This window comes from Garra rufa, chromosome 24, assembly GCF_049309525.1.
Source record: "Garra rufa chromosome 24, GarRuf1.0, whole genome shotgun sequence".
Lineage (NCBI taxonomy): Eukaryota > Metazoa > Chordata > Actinopteri > Cypriniformes > Cyprinidae > Garra > Garra rufa.
The window spans coordinates 38,172,255-38,184,401 of NC_133384.1; the positions used below are offsets into that span (position 1 = coordinate 38,172,255).

Consider the following 12,147-nt stretch of genomic DNA (forward strand, 5'->3'; position numbering starts at 1 on the left):
CTCGCAATTGCAAGTTTATATCACACAATTCTGACGTTATAGCTCACAAATACGGCTTTTTATCTCAATTCTGACTTAACCCACAGTTCTGACTTTTTTCTTGCTATTGCGACTATTTGTCAGAATTGCAAGACATAAATTCACAATTCTTACTTTATAACTCACAATTGTGGCTTTTTATCTCACAGTTCTGACTTTTTTCTTGCAATTGCAAGTTTATATCTCACAATTCTGAAGTTATAGCTCACAAATACGGCTTTTTATCTCAATTCTGACTTAATAATTCACAGTTCTGACTTTTTTCTTGCAATTGCAAGTTTATATCACACAATTGCGACTATTTGTCAGAATTGCGAGACATAAAGTCACAATTCTGACTTTAGAACTCGCAATTGTGGCTTTTTATCTCACAGTTCTGACTTTTTTCTCGCAATTGCAAGTTTATATCACACAATTCTGACGTTAAAGCTCACAAATACGGCTTTTTATCTCAATTCTGACTTAATAACTCACAGTTCTGACTTTTTTCTCGCAATTGCGAGTTTATATCACACAATTCTGACGTTAAAGCTCACAAATACGGCTTTTTATCTCAATTCTGACTTAATAACTCACAGTTCTGACTTTTTTCTCGCAATTGCAAGTTTATATCACACAATTCTGACGTTATAGCTCACAAATACGGCTTTTTATCTCAATTCTGACTTAATAACTCACAGTTCTGACTTTTTTCTCGCAATTGCGAGTTTATATCACACAATTGCGACTATTTGTCAGAATTGCAAGACATAAATTCACAATTCTTACTTTATAACTCGTAATTGTGGCTTTTTATCTCACAGTTCTGACTTTTTTCTCGCAATTCCGAGTTTGTATCTCACAATTCTGACTTTATAGCTCACAAATACGGCTTTTTATCTCAATTCTGACTTAATAACTCACAGTTGTGGCTTTTTATCTCACAGTTCTGACTTTTTTCTTGCAATTGCTAGTTTATATCACACAATTGCGACTATTTGTCAGAATTGCGAGACATAAAGTCACAATTTATACTTTATAACTCACAGTTGTGGCTTTTTATCTCAATTCTGACTTTAGAACTCGCAGTTGTGGCTTTTGATCTCACAGTTCTGACTTTTGAAGTCATAATTGACTTTATGTCTCACAATTCTGAGAAATAAAGTCGCAATTGTGTGATATAAACTCGCAACTGCGATTTTATTTCTCAGAATTGTGAGACATAAAGCCAAAATTCTGACTTTATAACTCGCAATTGGCTTTTTATCTCACAATTCTGACCTTTTTTCTCTCAATTGTGAGTTTAAATCGTGCAATTCTGACTTTATAACACGCAATTGCGACTTTTTAACTCACAATTCTGACTTTTTCTTGCAATTGCAAGTGTATATCATGGAATTCTGACTTAACTCGCAATTGCGACTTTATTTCTCAGAATTGTGAGACATAAAGCCGCAATTCTGACTTTATAACTCACAATTGTCTTTTTATCACGCAATTATGACTTTATTTCTCCGAATTGCGAGTTTATATCTCGCAATACTGACTTTATAGCTTTGCAAATGCAACTTTTTATCTCACAATTCTGACTTTTTTCTCACAATTGTAAGTTTATATCACGCAATTGTGACTTTATTTCTCAGAATTGCGAGACATAAAGTCACGAGTCTGGCAACTCGCAGTTGTGACTTTTTATCTCACAATTCTGCCTTTTTTTCCTCACAATTGCAATTTATATCTCATAATCAGAATTGTGAGATTAAAAGTTGCAATAACCTTTTATATTTTTTATTCAGTGGCAAAAACAGGCTTCCATACTTCTGCTCACCAAGACTGCATTTATTTAATCAAAATATAGTTAAAAAAATCTTAAATATTTTTACATTTTAAAATAACTGTTGTCTATTTGAATATCTGTTAAAGTGTAATTTATTTTTTATGATCAAAGCTGAATTTTCAGCATCATTACTCCAGTCTTGAGTGTCACATGATTCTTCAGAAATCATTCTAAAATGCTGATTTGCTGCTTTGGAAACATTCCTGATAATTATTAATGCTGAAAACGGTTGTGCTGCCCAGTATTTTTGTAGAAACCCCCATACGCTTTTTTTTTTTTTTTTTTTTTTTTAGGATTCGCAGATGAATAGAAAGTTCAAAGTGACGACACTTATTTGACATAGAAATCTTTAGTAACATTATAAATGTCATTATAATGCGTCCTTGCTGAATACAAATGCTGATATCAGCTTTATTTGTTATAGCAGTGATGAAAGGTCAAGTTTAGCACATTGCATTGTGGAAAACATCAGCCAGCGCAGTGTAATCTGGTTGCATTTGGCACATTTGATCAAATACAGTGAGTGTGCAATGAATAAAACCTGTGTACTGAGGAAATGGTGATGGTAGCATGGTATTAAGTGTTGTTTGAGGATGTAGACACAGTAGACGGGATCATATGAGGACGCTCAGATCAATACGGGTCTCTTCACATGACTGACGCCGTGCGAACAGGTGAAGCGCTGAGCTGGATGTGTGTGGCTCACAGGAACAGGTTGGGTGACGGAGTTTGTACATGACTGACGGCATTATCGACTCTGTCATCTGTAGATTAAAGTGAAGAGCAGAGCCACTCGCTGTGTTCGTTACAGACAGCAACACCTCCGACAGACGCCTCATAGAGTTGCTTCTGTGTTTGTCCAGCTGATATTTTATCCGAAAAGTCTAAAGAATAACATATTTTAGTACATGTGACCAAAAAAAAGTAGCATGGGTTTATTTGTAGCAATAGGCAAAAATACATTGTATGGGTCAAAATTTTGGATTTTTCTTTTATGCATTTTATTAAAAAAATCAATATATTAAGTAAATATCATATTATGTTATGTTCATATTAAATCATATTAAGTAAATATCATGTTTGATAAAGACATTTGGTACATTTTCTCCTGTAAATATGTTGAAACGTAATTTTTATTAGTAGTATGCATTGCTGAGAACTTCATTAGGAGAACTTTAAAGGCAATTTTCTCAATATTTAGATTTTTGTTTGTTTGTTTGTTTTGCACCTTCAGATTCCAGATTTTCAAATAGTTGTATTTCGGCCAAATATTGTCCTATCGTAACAAACCATACATCAATGGAAAGCTTCAATTAAAAAAATGACCCTTATGGGTTTTTTATATAGTTTGAAACCTTTTATAAAAAGGTTTCCTTATTTTGGAAATGTTTGTCCAGCCTTGCTAAAGTTTGAAAGCTCTTTAAGGCTGTCAAGAACATGTTCGACTCATATTTTATCCTAGATTCTAATGATATATAAATAAATAAAAACATAAATAAATAAATTATATATCTTAAAATGATTTTTGAATGATAAATTATTTTATTTTAGTTAAATTAGATACAGATATTTTGATAAAATGTTTTGAAATAAATTATTATTTATTTATTTATATTTAATTTGAGGATGCTTAGGTCAATACAGGTATCTTTACACCGTGTGCAAAATCTCTTTAAGGCTGTCAAGAACATGTCTGGCTCATATTTGATCCTAAATTCTAATAAATGAATGAATTAATTAATAAATACATAAATTATTTAAAAAAAAAAATTTTTTATCAATTATTTATCAATTCATTATTTATTTCATATTTTATAATTTATATTCATCTAAATGCTTAATTTAGATGAATTAATTAATTAATTAATTACATTTTTTAAATGTTTTTTTTAACTTATTTTTAATAATTTATCTAATTATTTTATTTTACTTTATTTTATTGTCAGGTGAAATGTGACCTGGACGTGTTTCCGTTAGATTCATCTTCAAGGAGGATTATGTTTTTCATATTTTATCCTAAATTCTAATGTAAAATAAATAAATAAATAAATATTTTGATAAAACATTTTCAAAATGTATTTACATTTTTAAATGTGTGTTTTTTTTTTTTATTATTATTATCTATTTATTTTATTTTATTTAATTATCTAATTATTTTAATTTATTTTATTTTACTTGAATTTATTGTCAGGTCAAATATGACCTGTTCGTGTTTTCGTTAGAATTACCTTCAAAGAGAATTATGTTTTCTAAAAAAAAAAAACTAAAAAAATCTTATAAACAATATATTTTAAAAAATTAGGAAAAATTAATATTTTGATAAAAATAATGTTATATTTTGCATATGGGTCAAAGACGAAAAAGGCCTTAACCATAAAAACAATAAGTGTAATACTACTTAAAATTGTTGTTTTTCCCAAAAAATATTAAAAAGTTTTCAGTGTAATTTAATTGCATTTTTGTTTTTGTTTTTCTGAGCAAAAAATAAAAATCATACATTTTTCCCCTAATTTACAGAAGATACCCACTAAAATATAATTCAGTGTAACAATCTTGTCAATCAAAATTTATTTAAGATAGCCTATATTAAATGATGAACTACTTTCACCCCAAATACTATTACGTTGTAATTCCACATTTTTAAAATTTGTAAAATTGTTACTCAGTTTAAAACACAATAAAATTTAATATGCTCCCTTATTCTTTTATATATTTTAACATGTACAAGTCAGAATAAGCATGTTGTTTGAATTTTGATATAAATGTTGTTACACTGAATGACAATGTAACATTATTTCAAACATATTTTGACATTTTATTCTCAAAAAACTTATTTGAAACCTTAAAAGCAAACACTTTAATAACTTTTGACATGCACATCTTAATGTCTTTGACCTATATAGTTCATGCAAAAAACACGCGAGATGTGAATTCTCATGCTTCATATCCTGTAGTGCTGTTGGTGTGAATTGTTTCACGTTTGGCTTACGCAGCATTAGTTGTGTTGAAACAGAGACATGCAGACAGACAGATCGTGAGTCATGCGTGTGCGTGTTAGCGTGTGTTGGGCCCGCGGTCACAGCGGCTCAGAGTCAGAGGTCACATGTTGTTTGTAATCTGTGTTAGATGGAAAAGCTCACACTGACGGGTGGAGAGACATTGGAGACTCCAGGGAAACACTCTTGCTCAGAGTTTCTCACCCAGAGCTCAGCCGTCTTTATGGAGAGATTTCATTTAAATGTCTCATAAATGTCTCATAAATCTCCCGAAATTCCTTTAGGGGAATAAAAACGGTGGCTTGTTTTCTTGCGAGATTATAGAGCTATATAGTTTGAGTTTGGGAGATTTTGATGAGAAATGTTTAAGTTGATATTGAGATCTTTGGCTTTTGATCGTCTGAGCACAATCTGAGACTTTTTCGAGAAACGGTGATCGCCATGTAATCTCAATGGTGTCATGAGATTTTTCTTATCTTTCTTAAAAGAAGAATCTGTTATTTTATTTTTTATGTACTTTTATAGTATTTATTAATATTTTGAATGGACTTTTTCTGTTTTTATTTTAATTTGTTGTAATTAAATTTAATTAACACTAACATTAAATACATTTTTTTTTTTTCTACTTAGCTTTAATATAATTTCTGTTTTAGTAAATTTAGTATTTTATTTCAGTTAGTTGCCCCAGCACCATTTCAAAATGTTCTATATAAATGTGTGTGTATATATATATATATATATATATATATATATATATATATATATATATATATATATATATATGTGTATATATATGTGTATATATATGTATATGTATATGTGTGTATATGTATATATGTGTGTATATATATGTGTATATATATGTATATGTATATGTGTGTATATGTATATATGTGTGTATATGTATGTATGTATGTATGTATGTATATATATATATATATATATATATATATATATATATGTATATGTATATATAAATAAAATACTAAAATTACTAAAACAGAATTAAAATTATATTAAAGCTAAATAGAAACAAAATATAAAAATTAAATGTATGTAATTGTCAAATTCAATTGTAATTTTAGCTAATGTTAGTGTCTATAAATGTAATTAAAAACAGAAAATGTCCATTTAAAATATTAATGAATACTATAATAATACATAATTTGTTTTATTTACATTTATTGACACTAACATTAGCTAAAATATAATACTATTATAGTATTTATTAGTATTTTGAATGGACTTTTTCTGTTTTTATTTTAATTTGTTTTAATTACATTTATTGACTCTAACATTAGCTAAAATTAAAAATTGAATTGAATTTTAATTCTGTTTTAGTAATTTTAGTATTTTATTTCAGTTAGTTGCCACTAGTGATGCGCGGGTCGGGTTTTTTTTCAACCCGCGGGTCCCGCAATTATGAAATTATTTGGCCCGCCCCAGCCCGCCCCGCAGTACTGTGTCTATTTTTACAACCCGCCCCGCCCCGCCCCGCCCCGCACCCGCGACAATTAAATAGACATACTATGCATTGTAATGCAAATGAAAACCGAAAGTGCTTTTCGCCCTTTTTAACTGGCAACAATACTGTACGATTATGAATATGAACCATAAATCGAATCATATTAATAACAACATAATCAGTGGTGTAACGTTAGTGGTGCCGGAAGAAATGTGGGTATATATGCTTCATTTATGAATATCGTTTTGAACTTTCTGTTTGAACGCATTCGTTTACTGGATCCTTGGACTGAAAGGTTTAAAGGTTCACTGGTTTAAGGAAGTTCTGATCATGAAAATCTGCTTCTTTTTATTTGTAAGATATTGTTTTCGTTATTATGTACTGTTTAAAATGACAAGGGTGCAGGAGACGCAGCGGGCGCAATCACCAAATACATTTCAAAGCAAGCCGGCGCCACAGTCCTGACTACATCATTGCTGTCTTTATGTGTGTTTTTAGCGAATATTTACATTCATTCACATATGACTGGATGTGGTTGACTGTCATGATTTTGGCTAATGCAGGAAAATGCGCATCAGAGGAGATTTAAATACGCATAGCACCAGGCCTGCAGAGCCGAATGAGCGTTCGCTTGATGCGCTTGTGGCTGGCAGCTGGAGCTGCTTGGCGCTTTCGTGACGTGACGTGTTGATAACCTTATTAAAGAACTTAATAAAATATGAAAATAGATATTCCCAAATATGTAATATAGGCTATAGGGAATTGCACGCAACATACATTGATTTTTTTATTTTATTTTGTATTTAATGACCCGCCCCAACCCGCCCCGCAAATAAAGTGACAGTTTCTTTACCCGCCCCAACCCGACCCGCGGGTTACCCGCGGGGCCCGCGGGTTATGAGACGACCCGCGCATCACTAGTTGCCACAGCACTATTTCACATTTTCTTCTAATATTTTTATCATTTAAAAAAAAATTCTAATGTTATTTTATTATTTATGTACTGTTATAGTATTTATTAATATTTTGAATGGACTTTTTCTGTTTTTATTTTTATTTTATTTTATTTGTTTTAATTAAATTTAATAAACACTAACTATTAGCTAAAATTAAAATTGAATATAACAATTTATTTGTTATTTTTTATGTCTCTTTTTAGTTTTGATATATTTTTATTACTGTTTTAGTGATTTTAGTACTTTATTTCAGTTGCTTGTCACAGCACCATTTCAAATTTTCTTCTAATATTTATATTAATTTTTTTTATTAGAATCTGTAGAATGTTATTTTATTATGTATCTAGTGTTGTAGTATTTATTAATATAATCTGTTTTTATTTTAATTTGTTGTATTGTTTGTAATTTAATTAAATTTAAGCAACACTAACATTAACTAAAATTAAATATAACAATTATAAATATAACAACAATTTCTGGAAACTTTCCAAAAATCCTTGAAATTTTCCAAAAATTTCTGGAATGTTTTCGAAAATTACTGGAAAATTTCCACATTATTGCATTCCTAATTTCAAATGATTTTAAATGATTTTTTAAATAGCTGTAGTCAAGAGTAACAATAGAATAGAGTGCAGATCTGCTGGAGGGGTTTGGTTTTGTCATTGTTTTCATAAGTATGGAGTGTCTGAACTGGTGTGATTATTTTAAAAGCGTCCTCTGGTGTTTCTCGTGTCACAGTCGTTCCTTTCGCCCACAGTCTTCAGAAATGCCCTCTTACACAATCCCAGCAGGCCGTTCTCCAGCACCTCTGCGCCTCACGCCGATCAGTGGGCGACTCTCAGGGATAAGGAGTTGTGTGCAGAGTTAATTGCTTGATGGAAATGTAAATGCGCGGGCTGCTGTACTGAAGCGGCGCTGACAGATTTGAGCGCAGCCGCTAATGTTTGCACGGAGCGACACGGCGCTACAGGACTCACGGCCTTCGCATCTGATCAATCTGTTATGATCACCAACATCTCATTGCAAATCACATTTTAGGGGTGAATCTCATGAAAAAACACGCCTAGCTCATATTTGAACTCAAAATCAGATGAAAGAAATAGGATTATATTTTGATTATAAGCACCCAAAATGCTTATTAAAAATTCAGTATATTTTTATTTTATATTATTTAAATTAAATGTATTTATTTATTGTACAACATCACAGTAGTATTTTGTGGTGTGTTAATTTAAATAAAATTATATAAAATTTTATAAAATTATAGCATTGAATTCTGAATTAATTGTATTGCATGAAGTCATTTAATTAGTATGATAAAAAGTCTAATTGGAATCACAATTCAGAATTACAAAATAAATAATTCATGTTAATGTAATTTACATAAAATGTAAAAAAATTTATGTAAAAAATGATAAATTTAAATTGTTATATATATATATATATATATATATATATATGTATATATATGTATATATATATATATATATATATATATATATATATATATATATATAATATATATATATATATTACCATTTTAATATAAAGAATAAAAATATAAAATTTTTAAATACAAATTTTACAACTGTAAATTATAGCTTTTAATTCTGAATTAATTGTATTTTATGAAGTGATTAAATTATTATAATAAGGATTCAATGTTCTGAGTCAAATTCAGAAAAGAATTACTAAATAAATAATAATTCAAGTTATTGAAATTTAAATGTAAAAACTTTAATTTAAAAAAATGACACATTTAAGTTGTAATATTTAATTTTGGATTTTATATATATATATTTTATATATATATATATATATATATATATATATATATATTGTCATTGGAATTTAATTTATATAAAATGTAAAAATTGTAATGTAAAAAAGACAAATTTAAATTGTAATATTTAATTTTGAATCAGATATTTAAAACTGTAATTCTCTTACATTTTTTACATCTCATACATACTTTTTACATTTAATCCTCATTTTTATATATAAAATAAAAATACAATTTTTGTATATATTTTACACATTTAAATTATAGCATTTAATTCTGAGTGAATGGTATTGTATTTAGTAATTAGTATAATAAAGAGTCTAATTGCAATCACAATTCAGAAATAAGAATGACAAAAATAAATAATAATAAATTCTTGTTATTCAAATTTAATTACAGAAATGTAAACGTTTAAATGGAAAAAATGACTAATTAAAATGTTGATATTTAATTGTGAATTATTATATTACAGTATTTATTTTTATATGAAACATTTTATGATTGATTGATTGATTGATTTATATTTTTGATTTCGTTTTAAACTTTTTTTGTTTATGGCTAATTTTTCATTTATTTTTAACCTTTTAAAATATATCTCTTTTCTTCTTTTTTTTACATTTTCTGTGAAGCGCTTGGAATAACCTCAGCATGAAATGTGCTATATAATCTATCTATTTACCTGTCTATCTACCCATCTATTTTTATTTTGATGGGCTGAAATGTTCCCTGAGTGTATTTTCTTGAGCTTCACCCTCAAAGAGGCCGTAGATGTTGGTCCAGATCTCGGTTTATTGGTTAGATTAAAGAGGTAATTAGGGGATGTGAGGCAGAAGCAGAGCTGATCTTCTGCTCTGCTCATCTTCACAGGACGTGTTTCCCTCAGATGTTGGAGTGACTCCTCCTGCGCGTTTCCTGCCGCCGTGTCACGTATCGCAGTCACATCCAAACGCTTCGCTCCCAGATACAAGAAACAGAGCAAACAGCTGTCGTAGACACACGCACCTTATAACCATAGCAACAAAGAGCATACCGCCTGTCATTCATAAAGTTCTACACAAGCCCCGCCCCTTCCATGTTTGCTTTTGAAATATTTGGCTTAATTTAGTGATGCTTTCAGCTGCCAATCATTGTATAGTACTCTGTAGTACATACAAAAATAAGTAGGAAATTAAATTTAAAGACATTTTGCATGTATATATTTGTATTAAAATGTAAAATTAGTGCATGATTGTAAATCTACTGTTTGAAGACATTAAGCATGCCGCTGTTGTTGTTCTCAGGTGTTCACGGGCATCTTCACAGCTGAGATGGTTCTGAAGATCATCGCTCTGGATCCGTATTATTACTTTCAGCAGGGCTGGAACATCTTTGACAGTCTCATCGTGAGTCTGAGTCTCATGGAGCTGGGTTTGTCCAACGTGGAGGGTCTGTCTGTTCTTCGCTCCTTCAGACTGGTAAAGCACACTCTGAACTCACTCTTGAGCTTATTTTCTTCTCTTGTTTTCAATGCAATTCTTGTAATTTAAAAATATCTAAATATTTGCTGAATGAAATCCAAGTGAATGTTCTGCTGTTGTTGCCTTTAAATTATGAACATATTTTTTCTGATGCTTTCTGAACGTTCAAAACATTTAAAATATCTTACAATTATTCTTTTTTTTTTAAATAGTCATCATATGAAATTTCCATCTAGTCATTTTGCAAACATTGTAGGAATGTTACTTTTAAATGTTCTTTAAACATTCTGAAACAAGTTGTTACATTTAAAAAATGTTACATGAACATTAAACTGAAAAAAAAAATTATAATGTTAAATATAAGTAACATTTTTTGTTCCAATGTTTTAGGAACATTATTAAAGACCTGATACTTTGAATGAATGTTACTGGAAGAATTTTTGTTTATAACATTGAGAGAACATTTCCTGTTAGCAGGGAAGACGTGATTTCTTTTTTTAAAATTCAATTTATTCAATTTTCTGCCAATTTTAACATGTATGAATAATTCTGAAGACATTATTTTATGATTTTACAATAATGGCAAGTGGCAGCAGAAAATGCGGATATGAACCAGTTTTTCTTTTTCTTTTTTTGCTACATCTGAGGGAGTTTTACATCCAAAACCCCACAGAAAATGACAGTTTTAGTGATCTTATTTATTTATTTAATTATTTACATTGCAAATACTTATTTTAAAGCTTATTTATTTATTTAGCATGCTTTTTTAAAAGCACATTTTCACTTTATGTATTTATTTATTTATTTATTTACATTTCCAGTACTTCAATACTAAGTGCATTATCTGATACATATGTATATTACTGATTTTATTTATTTGTTTGTTTATATATTTATTTATTTTTAATTTTAACAAATTTGTTTTTGCAATTTATATAATTTAATATACTTAAAAGCTTATTTATGTTTTTTTTTTTTGCAATTTATTTATGTATTTATTTATTTATTTAGATTGCGAATACGTATATAAAAGCTTATTTATTCATTTAGAATACTTCTTTAAGAGCACATTTTCACTACTTTTATTTATTTATTTATTTATTTATTTATTTATTTATTTATTTTAACTCAGCATTACCAAATTAGGTCTTTTTTTGGCTATTTATTTATTTATTTATTTACACTTCCAATACTTCAATACTAAGTACACATACATCTGATACATACATTTATTACTGATTTTATTTTTTATTTTTTATTTTTTTTAACTCAGCATTACCAAATTAGGTCTTTTTTGCAATTTATTTATTTATTTACATTGCGAATACATATTTAAAATCTTATTTAGGTCTTTTTTTGCTATTTATTTATTTATTTATTTACGTTGCAGATATGTATTTAAAAGCTCATTTATTTATTTAGAATACTTCTTTAAAAGCACATTTTTACTACTTTTATTTATCTATTTATTTATTTATTTATTTTTATTTACATTTACAGTACTTCAATAGTAAGTGCATTATCTGAAACAAGCGTATATTACTGTTTTTTATTTATTTATTTGTTTGTTTGTTTATATATGGATTTCTTTTTTATTTATTTTAACCAAATTGGTCTTTTTTTTGCATTTATGTA

The 12,147-nt window shown here is 28.6% G+C and overlaps 1 protein-coding gene across 1 annotated transcript in view; it reads left to right on the forward strand.

Moving 5' to 3' along the window:
- Window positions 1-12,147, forward strand: part of LOC141300378 (sodium channel protein type 3 subunit alpha-like) — a 49,575-nt gene that overhangs the window by 29,778 nt on the left and 7,650 nt on the right. The window contains exon 9 of the mRNA XM_073830651.1: window positions 10,336-10,509. Within this exon, the coding sequence (XP_073686752.1) occupies window positions 10,336-10,509 (174 nt within the window). The remainder of the gene's footprint in view (window positions 1-10,335; window positions 10,510-12,147) is intronic.